This window comes from Colias philodice, chromosome 6 (assembly GCF_061535455.1).
Source record: "Colias philodice isolate Cphi_HAF_F1 chromosome 6, ilColPhil1 Martin Lab GWU primary, whole genome shotgun sequence".
Classification (NCBI taxonomy): Eukaryota; Metazoa; Arthropoda; class Insecta; order Lepidoptera; family Pieridae; genus Colias; species Colias philodice.
Window position 1 is genome coordinate 7,283,862 of NC_143091.1, and position 20,892 is coordinate 7,304,753.

The window sequence follows — 20,892 nt, forward strand, 5'->3', positions numbered from 1 at the left end:
AAATAAGCTATGAGCCTACGAATGACCCTACAGCTTACAAGCTACATTGAATTGAATTAATTACCGGGGTACCTCTTGGCGGGCGCGCCACTCACTGTCTTTACAACATAATTTGCACTTCGTGCGGCGAGATCAAAGCGGCGGCTATTTTCTGTCGGCGCTTTGATCACGATGAAGCCTTTGACTGCCGCCGCCGCGGGGCACGCCTCGAAATAGTCAATTTGGACACTTTTTATACGTATGCTCACAAAAAATAACGTAAATCGTATTATTACTTCTATACCTATTCAACATAAAGCGCATGTGGCTTATATTCAACATTATATTAATGAGTTCATTTACATTCATAATATTTTATGCGCATATTGCGCATTGAGAAGTGAGAACCAAAATTATAAATTCGTTGTAGGTACCTGATTTAAAAGTGAGGCTTAAGTTACAGATAAAGTAAGTAGGTACGTTTAAGTTAGTACTTACACAGTTACACTAGAAACGAAGAATGCAAAATAAATGTAATTTGATGAAGCTTACGCTGAAACCTTACATAGGTAGTTAGATATCAACTATCGAGCAACTTGTAATAATTAATACCCACCTAGGTGTAAGTAGTAAGTACCTATGTCTTCTATTTGATAAGTCTAACTCTATAAAGAAATAGCTTACGTTTATGAGGTTGTAGAGGCTTATTAGCTAAGCTGATTTTAAAAAATATTAGAAAATATATAAAATATATAGAAAACCACACTGTTTGTGACTATCATATAGGGTCAACCGGGGCAAATGCAACTAAAAAATAACAAGTTTCAAGTTTGATCGGTTGCAGTTATCTCCTATTATATTTGGTCATTTATTTGACCCATTTAGTGATTTTTGTATTTATTCAAGATTATTTTCAACCAATCAAGCAATACAGTAGTCTTATAAATAACTGGTAGTGAGAATATTTCCTAAAATTGGTAGAAAAAGTTGCATTAACCCCTAGTCGGGGGTAAATGCAACTAACTGCCATAGCTCTTCTTCTATTTCATATAAAACAACGAATATAGAATATATTTATGAGATTTCATGTTATTCATAGGATTTTGAACTGGATTACCGTGTAGCAAGGACGAGTTTTCAGGAAATATCTTATTTTTCTGATTGTGGGGCAAATGCAACTATTTGTTAGAGAATTAGTGTGGGGAATGCAAAAAACTTATTCATCGATATATTTTTATTATTCTATATATATATACAATAACGTTATCTATACAATAACGTTGCGATCGTAGATGGCGCCGCATTATTTAGAGGAAAAACTCATGTACCTACTTTGATTTACCACTTTAAATCGCAACAAAAAAAAATAACAGTGTACTACCTACTAAGTCAATTTTAGTTTTTGGTCAGAACAAATAATATTCTTTGTGTTAAATATTGTTTAAAACGTAAACCAAACAAAATACGTTTATTAGTTAATCAACCGTTTACTAAAAATTACTTGAACAATCACAGAACTATCCTACCTATCGTTTTTAGTTACTTATATTCTTTAACCACGCTTTATCTAATTTGAATTTTACTTATGAACCCGTCTCTGGGTATAATATCGAAGAAATAATCGATGGTTCTTCTTTAATTACTCATAAAGAAAGTATATTTTGACTACCAAGAAGGATACATAATAAAAATATCGACACTGTCACATCACTAGTGTTTTTAGTTTCATACAAAAATATAAGGGGCTATTGTAACTAACCTCACAGTTGCAATAACCCCACAGTGAAATTTTCATGAGGCAATTGTAACTGCATCAATAACACAAAATAGAGTCAACTAACGCACTAAAAATATAAATGAAATAAGCTTAACGGCTTGTGATAATCGTGTCCAATCAAAAACACCTGCAAAAAATCACTCCTAAACAATTTTTTTGTCTGCAAAACTCGACACCTGTTTTTACGCACACCAACTTCAAAATAGCGGTTTGACACAATGGCCTATCAATCAAATAGTTTTCATCGTAGGGGCACCATCTATTACTTGTAAGATTTATTAGTCGTTGAGTTATTGAATCATAGGTGGCGATTTATTACAACAACTCTAATAAATTAGTTATGATAACTAGTTGCAATAGCCCCATAGTTGCATTTGCCCCGGTTGACCCTATAGGCATTTCTGGCATTTGTTATCCCGGTTCTGCGATATGCAACTATGCCTGGGTATGCCCGGCTAGTCTTAGTACCTACGAAAAATTATAATATTGTCAAGGGTCTAGAACTCTAGAGTCTAGACACCTGTTTATTAGGTACCTATAGAACGGAACTTACGGTCATACAACTTCTTCTTCAACAATACTTTTATATCCAGAAAAAAAATGTTGGACCTTTTAGTTTTTGAAGGTTTTAAATTACCTTTTAAATGCATTGTACGGCTTTATGCTTATTTTATCACCTTAATGAGCCGCAGAGATTGTGAAGTTGAAATTCGTAGTTAGAAAAACGTTGGCGACTTTCGAGCGGTAGCCGACAAAGGGATAAAATATAGACGTAATTAATTTGATGGCGCGCAACACGCCTGGCCCGTACTGACCGGTCTCGGCATTCAGCGCTCTCCGCGATAGCCGATACCACGCTATACAGAGATAGTATCTGCGTGCAGCGGCTACCCGCGGCAGATACGAAATTACTGAACGTACACACAAATGCTTAAATGAAAAATATCACAATAGCTTTTAATATTCCAGGACAACAGCACGACTTCTTTTGATGTCTATAGCAGAACTTTTAGGCACAGTTTGCTATTCCGAGCTTTATTTCAACTTTTTCATAAGCCACGATTTACGTCGCAATCTACATTTAACATTGTTCACTGTAAGAATGGTTATTCATTCGCATTTGTTTACGTTCCACAGAGAGATATGATTTACCTACTGCGCTTTTTTAAAAACGCAATATTGCCATTTAAAGGCTTTATGGAATGATATGAATAAGATTTTACATTTTTACCTTACGTGTTTCAAATACGAGATAGGCGGTCTTGCCATAAAAGCGGAAACATCAAAAGATCCGAGATAAGTATCACCGCTCGGCGCGGGCGCAGCCGGAGAGCCCACGCCCCTATTTTTGGATACATTTAACAGTTTGTATCTTATCTGTTTTATAGATATACATAGCACTTTTATGGCCTCCGACAGAAAAAGAATCAACCCCTTTATAAACAAGATTGGAACTTTATACATTTAATAATTTAATTAATATGCCGCCAGTTTAACAAACTATTCGACCAATTAGGTAGGTATTAGATTAGGTATGCGTTTAATCGAATTATAATTTCCATCTTATAGGTACTAACATAGACAAATATAACCTAGAAGACTTATGATAGCCATAGCATAGGTACTAATAACGAAACGAAACCACCAAATTATGTGCCATATTATGTAATATGTTACAAGATTTCCGCCGCGCCAGCGCGAGCGGCTTCGCCCGAACAGCCAAAACAATGATGATATTCTTTATCTTCAGTTTATCTTCATAGCTAGAAGTTATACAATTGTCAATTTTGCGAAGCGTGCTAGAATAGTTTCTATTATAGTTAATAGCACGTGTCTCAAAAACTAGTTTCGGAACGTTTGATCTGCAGCAAATTGTCGACATGAACGTCGCGTCGTTGTCACATTGCTAGTGGCAAACTGGCAAAGCCGATGCCGACAAAGGGTCGCGCGGTAGCACAAAACTATTGATATCATTCAAATCCCTTTGATACTTTGCCGACACATAACAGCCCCTTGAGAAATAGACTATGGGGTCTATGGAAACCTGTAGGAATTAACATGCCGTGGCATGGCCGTTAAGTTCATTGATCTGTTAACAAATCTACAATACGATATTTTATAAAGAAGAGATGGAACTGAATAATAAAAAAATATATGAATAAGCAAAATTTTTGTACTTTCTTCTTTGTCCGGTGAATTTTTTTTCCTGTTTTTAGGGTTCCGTAGCCAAAATGGCAAAAACGGAACCCTTATAGTTTCGTCATGTCCGTCTGTCCGTCTGTCCGTCTGTCCGTCTGTCACAGCCGATTTACTCGGAAACTATAAGTACTACAGTGATGAAATTTGATGGGAATATGTGTTGTATGAACCGCTACAAAAATATGACACTAAATAGTAAAAAAAAGAATTGGGGGTGGGGCCCCCCATACATGTAACTGAGGGATGAAATTTTTTTTTTCGATGTACATACCCGTGTGGGGTATCAATGGAAAGGTCTTTTAAAATGATATAAAGTTTTCTAAAAAACATTTTTCTTAAAGTGAACGGTTTTTGAGATATCAGCTCTCAAAGTCGTAAAAAGTATGTCCCCCCCCCTCTATTTTTATAACTACGGGGTATAAAATTCTAAAAAAAATAGAGGTGATGCATGCTAATTAACTCTTTCAACGATTTTTGGTTTGATCAAAGTATCTCTTATAGTTTTTGAGATAGGTTGATTTAACTGTAATTTATTATATTTGCTGCTACGGAACCCTTTGTGCGCGAGCCCGACTCGCACTTGGCCGGTTTTTTTTTAGAAGTACTAAGCAACAAACAAAAAAAAGTAAGTAGGTAGGTAGTTACTTCCTTTTATTTTTGTTAAATATTAGAGTAATAATGAAGGTTCATTATGTAAAGGAAATAATCAAACTAGGTGGCTATTAGAACGCAATCGCTCCGACATGTTCAAAACTGGTTTTGAAGTAAAACGAAACATTCTCGCCGCGAACTGAGCAAGGGAGGAACGGTAATCGTACATTATTACCGCTTTGATGTACCGCCTAACCAGTTACCACCGGCCACGGATTAAATAATAATTATGGCTATGAGAAAGTGTTCAGAATGTCCATAAGTATATACTCAGACTTATCTGCTTCCGACAACAAGAATATCTAAACTGTAACTGATCATATTATACCTACATCGGTTGATCGTTTCGGCTATACTATAAAGTACCTATACCTACATGTTATTTTCACAACTGTCGGGCACACTGCACTTCCAAGAAATTCAAGAGGGCAAGAGAACAATTAAATATTTCGCGGTTGCCAGATAGCGCCTTTTGATGATTGATCTCTCATTATTTAGGTACAGGTCGAGTTTTTACTGGATTAAAAAGCATTAAATTAATCGCCACTCGATTATATTATCATCTCATATTGTGTTTACACTTTTATACCTAGTAGGGCTGTCATTATATTTTTTTTTTCATTTGTTAGTTACACTTTAGTAGAACAAAATATGTTGTTACATAAGATGTTAGCTATCTTGTCCTGCGAGGTTGCTGGTGTTTTAAAAGTAACCCTGTACCTATTATGTATTGCGGTGGCATCATGAGAAAGAAAATGATCAGGTGACAGATTTACTGAAATACCTATGTATTACCTTGGTGAGTTTCAAATTCATTTGAAGCCAAGACGACTTTTTATTTTCGATTATGGTATTGATTGAATAATTTTCAAATATAATCTTCTGGAAATGGTAACCCTGTGCTAGTACTTTGCTCGCTGCAACCCCATCATTGAAGTTCATCGATATCTCTTGACCTGAATGACTGGCTGATGAGTGAAGCTCATCTAGCGTACCTTCCTTATTAATCGATTATTTTTTGTTTTATCAATCGTTTGGTTGGTTGGTTTTATGAATGAATCTTAAATGTTTTGACTAATTTTCATGCAAAAATTTTAATTGTAGTGAAAACTCCTTTAAATTTATTTTAATTATTTAAGGTGATGAATAAATTTTTCTAACATTTACGGCCCTTTTCAAACCTTCGTAATTTTTATATTATTAAAGTTGTCGTGATGAAAATTCTTGACAAGAAAGTTCAATAGTAACACAATACGTCTACCGTTTTAGAAACATGATTCCATGATATTTTCTCGATAGAAAAAAAATACAAAGTTATCATTGTTATTTTTTTTTAATCTCTGGCATCTTCAAAATAACAAACGTAAAGTTACGACTTTTTGGATATTAACTATAAAATATACAACCTATACGTCTACCGTGTTAGAATTTTGAAATATGCGATGGTTTTGAAATAAACAAGAAATACTTGAAATTAGCGCGCGACCAGCCAATATAGCGAGAGCCGCAGCCGCCCTGTACCTTCCTACCCCGATCGCTGCACGCAGCACGAGTCATTCCCGCTACGGCCGTCACACGGGGAACTTGTGTCGCTCGCGCAATCGTAAAAAAGGGTGACAACACGATAAGACAAAATGAGACAAATGGGGACAATAAAGAAAATAAGAAGAAGAAACATAAAGGTTGGAGGAAAAAGAATGCTTACAATTGGAACAAATTAATGAAGTAAATTGGTTTTATTTTAAATTTGATGATAATTGTATTATAGACGATGTTTGATATGTACCCCTGTTTTAAGTACCTACATAACGAATGTGTAAGATTTTTTCATTTATAGCATAAATAATCTGTTCAGAAATCCGGAATCTAGAAGGAAAATAAACCCACTGATTGTTCACAATGTGAATCCACTCCTTCGTAAGTACCTTTATTCAGTCAAAAATGTATGTTATCAAAGCTCTACTGGTTTTATCGCATGATTCCATTTTTAGCAAAAAGCAACAAAGTGCAAAGAAATAAAAAATCATGGTGAACTTAGTGGAAGTATGGCGGACATAATATGGAACAGGAGCTCATTGGAGTAGTATTATATTTAAAAAAAAATACGAAATAATTTCAAGAATTACATTTCTTAGAAGGTGGTAGATAAGTATGTTGTATAAAGCATTTGATGTTGATATTTATTTCATTTATACTTACTACACCTGTGCGGGAAATTGCTTAGTAATAAAACAGGTTTATATTCATATTTACATAGTAATGTGAGTTTTCATTTCGAAAAATTTTGTGTAAGTATATTAAATTGAGTTCCTGGGTGATCTGGAAACACAATTGGGCCCGGAAGATGGCGCTGCAGTCACTCCTCCTAATGACATGAACCGATTTGGATGAATATTTGTGTGCACATTTCATTTTTGTGGGATGATTGGTTCATTCGCTTTCACATTAGCTAATATTATATATTTTTGTTGTTAGAAAGTAAACTTAATATAATGTTTATTACATTATTATTGGTATAAATAAGCCAGTGTTCGTCTCACATTGCTGTACCTGCCTACCTACCCTACCAGGGCCTAACTTTGTTCTGGCTATTTTATTTTGATTATTTGTAATGAATAATTACAATTATAATAGAGTGCAAAAAATAAATACATGCGTCAATATATTTTGTGTTTTTTTTAAACAATTTTTTTATTTAAAAAAATATCATTCCGACCGCGGCTTTGCCCGCGTGGAATTAGATTATATCGTGAATCCTGTCTTATCCCACAGAAGTGTTCAGTTCGGATAAAAAGTATCCTATGTGTAAATCCAGGCAATTAGCTATATTTTATCAAAATTGGTAATGTAGTCTTGACGTGATTAAGTAACAACTAACAAAAAAATATACAAATTAACATCCAAAGTTTCGCATCAGTTTTACTGTATTAGTGATATCTTCCACTCTTGACTTTGACTGAGAAGAATTAGGGTTTATAACTTCTTTCAGAAATATTACCTTTCATTTCTGGGCATGACGTAATATCTACGTCAGCATCAAATTCTATCTAAATCCATTCAGTAGTCCGCGTTATTGAGTACCATTTCATTTTTTCAGAGTTACAATATTTTTTGTTATTTTAAAGATTATTTATAACCTTATTATTTTGTAATAAAGTAAACATTACGAAATAATAATAATTATTAATAATGTCTAAGTAGTTGTTAAAAAGAAGATTATTTGTTTATAAGCAAGAAAATAAAACCAATAAATCAACAATTAAATATATGTATAAGAATATTATAACTGTATGACGACTCCATACATGTTTGTCCCGAGTCGGCCAGCGGCAGCGCGGCGAGTTTGCAAGAATGACTTCGCGCACACCCGCGTTCGCGATAGCGAGCTATTAGACTCCGCCCGCCAAGCAGTAGATTTTTTTTTGTGTATCGTCTTAAGACTAGCTTTCCGCCCGCGGCTTCGTCCGCGCAGTCAAAGGAAAGCCCGCATTGTTCCCGTTCCCGTGGGATTTCCGGGATAAAACCTATCCTATGTCCCGGGGTAAAAAGTAGCCTATGTCCTTTCTCGGGTATCAAAATATCTCTATACCAAATTTCATGCAAATTGGTTCAGTGATTCAGTAGTTAAGGCGTATTTGAGTAACAGACAGACAGACAGAGTTACTTTCGCATTTATAATACATACTAGGTTACCGCCCGCGGCTTGGCCCGCGCAGTCAAAGAAAAACCCGCATATAGTTCCCGTTCCCATGGGATTTCCGGGATTGCGTCATTTTCCCAGGATAAAAAGTAGCGTATGTCTCGGTCTCGGATATCAAAATATCTCCATACCAAATTTCATGAAAATTGGTTCAGTAGTTTAGGCGTGATTGAGTAACAGACAGACAGACAGAGTTACTTTCGCATTCATAATATTAGTATGGATTGTAATGTAGTTAGGTCTAGTTATATACTTAACAATTTTAGTTTTTACTCAGTTATTAAAAAGAAACTAAGAAATAACCCAAACGATTCGAAAGTGATATAATATGCCAATAAACGTATTGTACGATTTAACATAACATATCAAAACAAAAAGATAATCATTCGAAATGGTCTGGAATGTTGATAGTGGCGTTTTATTTCTGCTATTCAGTTAGCTGGCGTGCGGCCAGCTGCTGCGGTCGCTCCACTTCTCCTGCGTGGGCATTGCCCACTCACCTCCGTATTTACACCAAAAATTCTTTAATTCACACTCCTTTTATTTATATTCAAAAAACATTTACATAATTACCGTAAATATTTTGAATTACATTCCTATCACTCTATTAAACCCGTTTTCAAGATAGCTCTACCAATTGATTTTAAAGAAGCTTAAATGGGTGAAATACGTGAAATTAATTAGTGCTTGATCTTAACTGGTAGAAAAATTATTGATTATATTCATTGATATAAACAAATAGTTGTATTGTTACGTAAATGACATAGCAGCCTGAGCCCGTATCCTTCGGGGAAGGACTGCGCAATACGACGAGTGACGACAGATGTAAATGTCAGATCCAATTACAATGGATCACGGTTTTACGTTTTGTAGAAAACTCAATACCCACGGATGTTTATCGATTATATACAAGGTGGCAGCCACGACGCTTTTGCCCGAACTTCGAAAATGCCACCCAGGTTGAACGGTGAACCCATTACTCGAATAGCACGAATATTTTTCTAGGTAAAGTTTTAAAGGGTTAGGACGAATAAGTATGACGTCATTGTATTTCTATTCTGTTTGTGGGTTATTAACATTTTTATCCGAAACTCGTGCAAATTTTAGATCAACTTAGGTAAATAAATATAATATTATGTACTTACCTACATTTTTTTATTTAATACTCTTAGATCATTAAGTAAGATCTAAGTTAATACTAGGTGTGACCGTGTGACGTCATGTTATTAGAAAAAATTAAGGTTGTGACATTTTAACTATTCTATAAACTGAAGACAAAAGTAACTATAATAACTAAAGGTTCAATCAAGGAATTTCCTTAGAATTTTTATTACCTACAAGTTTATTACATGCAGTGTTTGTTATAAGTCATTTTTGGAATACGATCTCATCTCGGTCGCAGATAAATCGTCGACAATAAACCTAACACGAAGAGATCGTAAAATTCTAATTTGAAACCGAGCATAGCGTCCTAACTCCTACCCGAGCTCCGACGCAACCGGACCAGCGAGGCGCCGCTTGTCTGTTGTATAAAACAAAGTAATTTGTACGTTTTCTCTTTATCCTAATCAATTTGCTTCTTATATTTTACTTATGTTACCAATGTTGATAATATTATTGGCAATTCTTTTTTAAATATGAACATTTTGAGCATCGAACATCGCAACAAGATTGGAACATACCTAGTATTTTTGTGTAATGTCACTATTGTACGAAAGTTCTTATTTTGTACAATAAAGAGTTAAGCAGTTACCGAAACGAAACTTTGTTCTCGTTAATGTACATAATACCTACATAGGTTTGTTTACTGAAACGATTAGCCGGAGTCTTAGATTTGTTGTTTATTTTGTAAATGTGTTCTCACTCCGGCGCAAATAAGGCAACTGCTACCTGAATCTACGTGTTAGCTTAGAGCTGCTTTTGTAGCAATCACATCTACTTCAATAATTACCACAGTTCAAAGTTTCGTGTGCTTTATTTTAAACTCGCATCAATTTCAGTTAATCTCGAAAACAGTTAAGTCACTCCTTAGTACGACTAGGTATCTGCCTACAATATTATCTTTTTTATAATGATCGTGCGAGGGTCGTCGACCGCTCGGAGGCTGGCAGTGTAGCGGACCTGTAGTATGCGCGTGCGCCCTCTTCTATCTTTGCCCTATACATTTACTGTACTTTCTTTGGCCTAGAAAGATATTCTTCAAAATATGAAAGATTTGCTACTTCTAACAATAATCATTTCTATGATGGCTCAAAATTGTAATTTGTATGAAAATTAAAACGAAAAAGTTGTATCGCGTAAGCTGGTTCAACAATTCATAACGCTTGAGGAATATAGGTACCTATTTATAACATAAATGTTTATGGTTTATAGTTTATACTTTATACATATATGTATTAAATTAGGTTAGTAAGGTACGTCTAGTTTATTTCTAAAATTTTCAAATGAAATGCTTAAAATATTATCCCAGATCTTTAGAATGTATTTTATCATTTCAGGGAATTGTAAAACAAGTTTAAATCTTAATCGGATTATAAAATCGGATCGGATAATAACGAATGTTCGAATATCAAAGTAATATGTACTTACCTATAATATGTTTATTCCTTAATACCTACTTGCCGAAATGCTTTTATTTACTGCATAATAATATATACTCATTTAATATATTTATAACAAGTCTTAATTTGTAAGTAAATGTGTTGTTATTTTTGAGTCACTGTCTGGGTCTCGAATAGGGTCCGCCTGGAATAAACAACTACCGCGACCGCCATAAAAATAAAAAAATAATTAAAAATAATTATTATCAATTATCATCATCATATAAAATTTCAACACAATCAATAATTATTATTGGTGTTATTAAATTTCTTAGTAAATTAAATTCATTTAAGGTTAAACTAAAAGTACCTACGGTTGAATAAAAGTCTAAGAAAAACTACCTACTTAGTTGGTTTAGAAAAAAAAGATATAAGTATATCTAAGAGCTGTGTATGCATTAGGCACTGATTAAAATAAGCATTAGCATATTTCTTTAGGAACTAATAAAAGAATCAAATTACGCTTTGAAGGTACAGTACAGGCTAGTTGAGCAGAATCACAGAATATGAACGTACGGAACCGAAGCACCGGGCCGTTCGGTCGCACCGCGCCTGCCCGCACTATTCCGCGGTCGCCCCTTCCCTTCTTCCATCCATCAGTCAGTCACTTGATAAACGGCGTGAGAGGTGGTTGTGTTCTCGTCGCGCGTGCCCGACATTCACGCGTACAACTGGGTCACGAGGTCTGTTTACGTGTTGACAAGGAAATCTGATTTACTCAGTGTGGTGAATGATTGTAGTGACTGTGGTTACAAATATTTAGTGTAATAACAAAACGGCGGCGCTTTTGATGTGTACGTGATGTGTGCGTGAGCGCAGCGCATGACGTGCTACGAAACGTTGAGAGCTTCGGCACCCGCGGCGGACGCCCCCATGGCGCACCACTTCGTCAAGTGGTGGCGCAACAAGTTTAGAAATGGATATAAGAAATTTAGCAGTGAGTACTTTTACTTCAATGAAATTACTGTACGAGTAACTAGAAAACATAATATCCTATAAACATATTAAAATAATAGCTAATTAAATGAACGCTAAGGTCATAAATCATAATATAGTTTATACGCTATATTTTATATTTAGTTTATTAGTTAATGATTAGTTACAGGAATTTACATATACAAAACTTAATTTAGTTCGGATAGTCCTGAAATCTTGAAAAATATTTATTATTTATAATAAAACATAGGTACTTAACGTCTGACAAAAAATGTAATTTGTGAATATTAGTAATTGTTGAAAGATGGTTCGTGGTTACACATTGACTTAGCTACAAATAAAATAATATGATAATATAAAAAATTATAAATGAATTATGAGGCTATATGTTATTTTTAAAACTGAGGATAGGTAGGTATTAAGTATTAACATTGTATCACAAACGCATGCGATGTAATGTTTATTTACCTTTGATATATAAAAAAGCTAGTATAATAGGTCATTGTTATTTAGGTACTCGACGCATCGCGTCGTACAAAAACAGCTGATCTCATCTTAATGTTTTCAGTCATTTTTACAATTAAATCCTTAATTATAATTAAATGAGTAACATGTAGATACTGCTGAATTGAATATTTTTGTTAATATTAGTAAGTAGGTACTTGGTATGCTAAATTAGTATTATCTCCATGTAAAAGTAACGTAACAACAAATTTTAAATATTGTCCCACTTCTTCGTTGTGATTATTGATACTTAAGTGAATTTTGGCAATAATTATTTAAGTTTAATATAAAAGTTATCTTATTAATTATTTGAAGTACATATTGTAATATAGGTACCTATTTCATCTCAAAGACAGAGTAATCTTGTTCTTGAAGTGATTTGAACTATGTGATAATGTGAGCACGTTTTAATTCAAAATAATCATCTATACTAATATTATAAAGAGGAAAGGTTTGTGTGTGTGTATGTATGGTTTTCACGCATAAACTACTGGACCGATTTTGATGAAATTTGGCACAGATAATCTTTAGACCCTGAGAAAGAACATAGGCTACCTTTTATTGCGAAATATGTACCACGGGCGAAGCCGGGGCGGACCGCTAGTACAAAATAATATAAAAGCTGAAAACTTCAATAAGCTATGCACCATAAAAAAAATAAACACTCATATTATGAAGACATACAATTTCTTTATATTTTCAATTTTCATATTATAAACCTAGTAATGAGGCATGTTTTCATCTAGCGATGAGTACATAAAAATAATGAAACTTCCGCTCTCGAAATGCTTTATTCATCTTAAACATCAAAGTAGTCTGATCTCCCTTTGATCTCGTCCTATTTAGTTTCTATTTCAATTAAAAGACGATACATTTTTCGTTTCATATCGTTCTATATTGTATACGTCAAGCCCTTGAAGTTAAGTTTGTAATATAGTTTTGAATGCAAACCGAGCCGCGCTCATTTGATTAACTTCAAAGAGAAAAGTTAAAAGCACTCGCCGAAGCGGAGACAATGATACCTTTTATTTGACATCAAAGAATTCTCCGCCCCATGCTTTAAACTTTTTTTTTTTCAAATAGTATGTAGGTACCACGTTGATGTATAGCTTGCTACAATTTATAGTAAGCGGCAGACACAAAGCGCTTTTTCGGAGATGTTCGGCTTTTGTTGCATAATTTTAATGTGCCCTTAGCGTGCGGTTATTGTCTCTTTACATTTTACAACGTTATTTTTCAACGGCCTAAACGTACAAATAAAATATGTTTTTATAACAATAAGCTTGCTTGCACCATTGATAATTTTATTAAAATACTGTAATTTATATTTCACTCTTGATTTCAAATTTTCTTTATTAATATCAGGTACCTATTATCTAATGCTCACACGGCCACGGGGCGCTCTCAATGACTTTAATATCGCCTTAATGAGGACATGAGCATGGTTACAGGTTAACGCGTACATTAATTAGCCGTATTCATTACCAATTAATGACATGTGCATTATCAAGCGTAACGATGCTAAATTTTGAACAAAGCGTTTTCATTCGGATAATCCAAAATTCATTGTTTTCATGACTTTCTTTTTATAAGATTAGGGTACGTACCTACATGGGAATCTGGATTATTTAAATAAGTTTACAGATACAAAAATAGCCTGAATACGGATAACGTTCATTAACGGGATTATCTATTATGAAGTCCTTGAAGATATGTAATATATTTAAAGAATTTTACAATGAGAGACTTTTTTTTTATTATATACTTACCTAGTATAAGTTCCTACATAGATAGGACATTCATAAACTGCTTATAAAAATGAATTTTGGGTAACTAGGTATTTGTTACCACAGGACTTTTGACTCGGGACTCGGGAGAAAATATGATTTTGATGATGCTTTTTTAATTTTTTATTTGAAAGTTGTTCACATTTAAATTTTGGCCAATTCTGACAATTTTAAAGGCAGTTTAGTTTTTTGATCATTTTAAGAAAATAAACCACCACGAAGACGCCTTATCAAAGATTAGTAAATAGTTTGTCCATATGCTTAGCAGACGGTTTCTTTTGATATGTTTATAGGCCGGAATTAGTTGAACGTATGTCACGCCTAATTAATAAATCAGAACAAGAGTATCGTATGGCTTGCGAGTAGACACCATAACGGAACAATAGTAGGTACCTATAATCAGCATAGTAACTACCGACAGCGTGTCTATTTACAGGAGTAACGTTGCTGTTAATAAAGTCATTCATTCATAGCGTTTGAAATACGAATATAACGAAGTGATTACGGTTGCTTACGTTACTTTAAATTAAAAAAAAAAAAACATTCTGAGAAATAAATTGGAATGTGTTTGCAGTGTTTTTATTCACATAGCTATTAATCTAATAGCTAGTCGAAAGATAATGAAAACTGAAGAATAGTAACTGTTTATTATTGATTAGTAATTAATGTATGCCAAACAAATCTTTCATCGTCATAGGGTCATTGCGCCTGTTCGCGTCCACATGCCTATTCGCGTCCATTTTGCGGACATATTTTAGAAAATTCACGAAAATAAGTATACTTTAAGTAAAATTGTAATAACAAAAATTTCCGATAATACCTCAATGTATAAGAGACATGCACACATATTCAAAATATGCCTGCGCACCGCCTTCCTATTTAAAAAAAATATTTAATTTTGGCTATTAAACGAGAGAGCTAAAAGGCGCGGGATTTTCAGAAAAAAATAGTGCGCAGCGTCGCGTTTGACGGTAAGTATCTTATTGTTAAATGTGAATTTTTGAATATGTAACTGTTTCTTTACTTTGCTAACAAAACATGGAATAGTATGGATTATCAATCATCTTATTTCTTTTACATTTAATAGCTAAAATAAGGTGGACGCGAATTACTACACCGAATTTGTACAACTTCCATTTTGCGTCCACGGTGGGCGCAAACTATACCTATTGTGCATAACAATAGAACATATTGCGTCCACATTGTTTTTCATTACGTAGCAATGAATTGTTTGTTAAAATATGAAATTTAAAATAGATTGTAAATTTTTGACTAAGACTACAAGTTGATAATTTAAATTTTCATTCAAATTAGCAAATTATATTTTAAAATGGGTATTCTAAGAATGAGACTAGTATCTTTGAGAATGAGTCTGTGGTTAAGAAAATAATATAAACAAAAAAGAAATTTAATTCATTAGAAACTAAAAAATAGGGTAGGTAGGTAATCTTAATAGAACTGATTATTACATATTTATTTACATAACGTAACTTTGATTTTTGTTAATTTTTAGTTCTATTAATGATGAGAAGATAATAAATATAAATAAGTTATTCCAGTTTCCTTACAGTGAAATATATTCACATTATATTAATAATAATGTTGATTTTAGGGTTCCGAACCTCAAAAGGAAAAACCGGAATCCTTGTATGATCACTTTGATATCCGTCCGTCTGTATGTCCGTCTACCGGTCTGTCTTTCTGTCAAGGCCCTTTTTCTCAGTAACGCGTGGAGGTATAAAGGAACCCTCGGTGTGCGAGACCCACTCGCATTTGGCCGGTTTTTATTAAATAACTATATTCGTAAATAAATAATTTATTATAATCTATTTTTATTTGCATTTATCTGATAAAATATCACCCAATACACTCTTAATTCCTTTTCTAAGCTGGTGGACGCAAACTGGCCCACGGGTGGACGCTAACTGGAATTTTTGGACGCGAACTGGGTAAAACGCCTAATTCTGCTATTTGTCTAGATAAATAAAAACCACATGATATTTCCAACACAATTGAAAGTAAATCTTAAAATAGACTATGTAATGAACACGTTACATAAATTTTGCGTTGAAATTTGTTCTGGAACATTTTTATTTTCTCCTTCAAACTTTCCAACTGCACTAAGTGGACGCGAACAGGCGCAATGACCCTATTTTTCTCGAAAGAATTTAAATTTTAAATACATAATTTAATCTTATATATCTTATAATATAAAAATGAATCCCAAAATGTGTTGGTAAGCGCATAACTTGAGAACGGCTGAACCGATTTCGATAATTCTTTTTTTATTATATTCCTTGAAGTACGAGGATGGTTTTTATGTAGAGAAAACGTAAACATGTACCACGGGCGAAGCCGGGGCGGACCGCTAGTTACTTATAAGTACATATGTATATTATATCATTTATAATACATAAATATTAAATATGTACATACCTACTAGGTATTATATTATTTAGATAATAAATTAACGGTACTATAACTATTAAAATTAACTGATGACACCGCATAAAGTTTTCAATCCTAAAAAATAATAAATACCTACACATGCCCTGATTTTTTTATAAATAATAAATACTAAACGATGTTTATTGTAAATATCCGTCGTTGTATATTCGTCGATCATTTGCCTCCTCTAATAGAATTATCAACTATTATTTCTTTATACGTGCTTTTATTGGTAGAATATAGTGAAGGTATAATATCAGAAGGTGTTATAAGAAAAATAAAATCAGTGGCAGATGTTCGTTGGCAAACTCGGGTATTAAGGCATTGGACCGACGTCGATCCGGGCTCGCAAGGCCTTCCAGGAAATAACTTTAAGCCCGCCCTGTGAGCCCCTGCCTGCCGTCTTTACAACACGTCCCGCTCGCTTTATAAAAATCGTTTGTATTTACCGCCCGTTTTTCTAACAATTTTAGTATTCATGTATACCTGTATATTATATTATAAAAGATATATTATAATAACAATCGTAGCGTACCCATCATCGCAAGGTCGTATAGCGATTAGCGATGCAGCTTTTATTTAGATATAGGTATTTTACTAATCTTATAAATTATTATAATATAAACGTGAAAGTTTGAAGGTTGGATGTTTAATGCCCTTGTTCTTGTTTTACAAGTAAAAGCACGAAACGGATTTTGATGACACTTGGTAATTCTGTAGTTTTGTGTCAAGAGTAAATAACGCATACCTACCTAAGTTATAAAAAAATTAATAAGTAATGATTTAAACTGAATCTTAAAGTTCATATTAACTATGTGCATGGTTTATAAAATGTCAACAAGAATTTAATGAAATCAAATAAAGTTAAATAGTCTCGTAACGATACACGTAACACGATTATGTAAAATTGAATGTCTTTTTACACATAACTAATATGTTATTTATTATTTACTTTTCAGTTGGAACTGAAAGTGAGCGTACGGATACAGAGGAATTGGTCGGGAGGGCCGCTTCCCAATGCTCGGCACCTCCAGACTTGTTGCCAAGTGAAGCGCGCGCCCTCCTCCAGCCTGCCACTCCGCCTCCAGTACCAGTGAGAAACTCTGAACCTTGCTCAAAGAGAATATCATCGCCCGTGCAGAATGCGGACTGCAATGAAAATAAACAGCCAAGGCTCCGCTTCGAGGTAATTAAATTTATTATACCTATTATTTTATTACTAAATGGGAATAATATAAAATCGTAGGAATTTATGGTAACAGTATTGAAGATTATTGACCCATTAATTTATTTACTTAAAACAAATCCAAAATCCCAGTAAATGCATGGGATTATAAATAGAATACCTTTTATCATGGATTTTTAATAAATAATGAATACTAAATGAACACAAAATTACCATTCATCACGGAACATCCAGTTTATTGAATGCGAGATGAATCATCTATTTACGTCGTATCAGTCTCCGGGAAGGCGGCTTGCTTTTGTCTCATAATCAAAGATCGTAAAGGCGCGACTAGTTTCCTTTTAAAGCTAAAGATAAGGGCGCCGGTCCTCATCAGCCGACATGCGGTCGTTTCTCGGCGCCGTCGATTATCTATATTTTAAACATGGTAACTATCATAGTCCAAATAATTTACCGCTGAGGTCAGCACTTAAATGGGCACAGTCTAGTTAACACTGTTTTTATATTGTTTTAGGAGTTAACTTGTGACGTTGAGCTGCAACATCCGCAGTCTTCAAAACAACAACCGCTACAGTTTTCCTTTACGCTGTATGATCTTGATGGGCATGGACGGATGACTAAAGATGTATGTATCTAGAACATATTTTTAAACCCTGTTATACTAATAACTAAATCAAAAATATAGCGAATATGCAAGGAGCATCTTCGTTATGTGATTAACAAGCTAAATTTCTCGCAAAATCGAATTTAAATACTACAAACAAACACTCATCCATTGTTTACATTAAGTAATGTAATAACTTATGTTTCTTGCACCTAAATCGTAAAGAATCTCTTCTGCAATAATACAATGGAAATGTTATCATTACAGGATATAGCTGGAATTGTATCCACAATATATGAATCTCTTGGAAAGTCTGTCACAGTTCCACATTATGGATCTAAGACTATACAAGTGCGATTGACAGTAGTCCCTGAAGATGGACAACCTCGCAGTCAAAGGGAGAAAAGGGACGCCAGACGAAGACGGCGACGCGAACAAGCAACGGTTAACACGAGCGCACCCCCAGATTGTGCCGAACATAGTGAGGAAGAACTGCATGAAAGATTATCACATGAGGACGATGTCTCATCAAAGTCGTCATGTTCTGATCGAAAGCCCCCTCCGCAAAGGCCTGCACCCATTTTACGGCAGAGACATCACCGACATCCGCGGAGAGAACATCGAGAACGCAAATATACAAAGAAACGTTCGGGGAGTCTACAGAGGCGGGAATTACTGGAAATCATTCAGGCCAATATGGAAAAAAATCACCTGAGTTTTCAAGCATCAAGGTAAGCAATAAGCATTCATATGAATTTTTTTTTCAAATATAATGTCGGAACTTTCAGACTTTGCAAAAAATGTTTTATCATTTATAAATTTATTTAATTTCAAGCAAATGTATTGGCTTCAAATCTGTGACTGTATTGTTGAATGAAATTCAACTCAATACATATGTATCTATTACTTTGCTTAAAAGTATTATTACAGTACCTACAGCTTGACTATTAGAGCGAGCGCGCACGAGCAACTTTGTCTCCGTAACTATTTTGTCTCTCCCATCAATTTGTATGGGGAGTTGCGTCGCTACGTGCGCGCACTTTCATACTAGCCCATGGGTGGGAGAGACAAAATAGTTGCGGAGACAAAGTTGCTCGTGCGCGCACTGTCTTATTATAAAAAAGTGATGAACTTATGTCAAAAATATGTTCAAATTTAAATTTGTTTTCTATAAGTAGTTATGTTAATACTGTTTGGATGTTCTAATCTAATCCTTTGATTTTCTTTACAGAAAGCCCAGCGATCCATCCGCCTATGAAGACGACATTAGTAGTAAATATCAGAAGATTCGAAACAGATCTCATACTGTGAATGAAAAATCTCATACTTATCATAAAGTGAAAACAGAAAACACAGGAAATGGATATTTGGATCTTGCTAGTGGTGGCGATTCAAACTTGTGCAGATACGATAGATATTTGCATGCCGTTATATGTTCTTCAGCGAAACATGCACATACGGGTTATCATCAAAAGCAAACTGCACCGTCACGACACACGCGCGCGTCCCATCCAGCGAACCCGCGGTCTCGCTCCCACGACCTTTCCTCTCAGACGCAGCAACCGAGAGTACTCCAAATTATATTCTTATAGAACTCAATAAAGGGCGAGCTTTAAACAGCTCTGTCCTTTCGTGTTATCAGTGAATCGGACAATTGTGGTTACCAAGTAGGTATTATGAAGTATTGTCGAAGTTACTTGTGTGAAAAGAAAGATGACAATCTTTTTGTGAGATATGACAACAATATAATTTAAGAAAATCTATTAGCATTCCACATGATTACTTCACTTATAGTTGTAGCTTTAGTATTTATTTTACTGACAGACTCAAATAAGATCTGTATTTTATACAAATTAATAATTGTACTAAATTAAAATGTGCATTGAAAGTTGTTAGAACGTTAGCTTCTCTTGAAAAGATATTTATTTTTTGAGCATTTAAGAAAAGTGCCTTATAATCATTGGTCTTTCTTCACGAATGTCATCATAATGTATTTTTTAGTATTAAAATTTTGAAGCAGTATAATATATGCAATGCTCATTTGAATAATGTACTTTTTGTATACTTGTATTATAAGACTCGTTTAAGAGTTATAGACTGACTTTAGTTATAGGTGTTAGGTGCTTTATTAGAAATGTGTAAATTATTGTTAAAATTTGTAACATTACTGTATGTACTTAAAAGCTGCTCTCTTTACTCACTAATTATTGAATCATAATGTAAAAAGCAGCATATTTAAATATTATTATTACCATTATCAGTATTCATTCTTGTTAAGAATCTCATTTCTAAAACTTTCATCTACCTCTAATTTTTAATAGATAATTAAGATTAATTTATTATAATTCCTTAGAAGAGTCCTAAAACGTTTTGTTAGCTGTATTTGTGATAAAACATGGTGAAATAAAGTTATGTAAATTAACATCAAATTGTCAATTTTGTAAACCATACATGTAAAAGTGTTTAAGTGCTTGATCTTGTCAAAAATATTTATTGTCGAAATAGAAAATTAATTGAACAA

The 20,892-nt window shown here is 34.0% G+C and overlaps 1 protein-coding gene and 1 long non-coding RNA gene across 2 annotated transcripts; both read left to right on the forward strand.

The window, feature by feature from the left end:
• Positions 1–6,100: 6,100 nt before the first annotated feature.
• LOC149487821 (uncharacterized) lies at positions 6,101–8,037 on the forward strand. Its single transcript, XR_016315701.1, has 3 exons — positions 6,101–6,331; positions 6,444–6,523; positions 6,598–8,037. It is a non-coding gene; the product is annotated as an uncharacterized LOC149487821 (long non-coding RNA).
• A 3,466-nt stretch (positions 8,038–11,503) lies between these two features.
• nkd (NKD inhibitor of WNT signaling pathway naked cuticle) lies at positions 11,504–20,892 on the forward strand. Its single transcript, XM_089696533.1, has 5 exons — positions 11,504–11,843; positions 17,541–17,767; positions 18,282–18,392; positions 18,639–19,102; positions 19,603–20,892. Exons 1-5 carry the CDS (start codon positions 11,729–11,731, stop codon positions 19,961–19,963), a joined length of 1,278 nt encoding a protein of 425 aa, XP_089552659.1. The 5' UTR covers positions 11,504–11,728; the 3' UTR covers positions 19,964–20,892.

Bases quoted from the DNA above. Each gene is read 5' to 3' on its own strand.
- nkd (XM_089696533.1), top strand. From the start codon at position 11,729: ATGACGTGCTACGAAACGTTGAGAGCTTCGGCACCCGCGGCGGACGCC. The intron at 17,768-18,281 runs GTAATTAAATTT...ATATTGTTTTAG, and splicing joins AGCCAAGGCTCCGCTTCGAG to GAGTTAACTTGTGACGTTGA. The intron at 19,103-19,602 runs GTAAGCAATAAG...TTTTCTTTACAG, and splicing joins CTGAGTTTTCAAGCATCAAG to AAAGCCCAGCGATCCATCCG.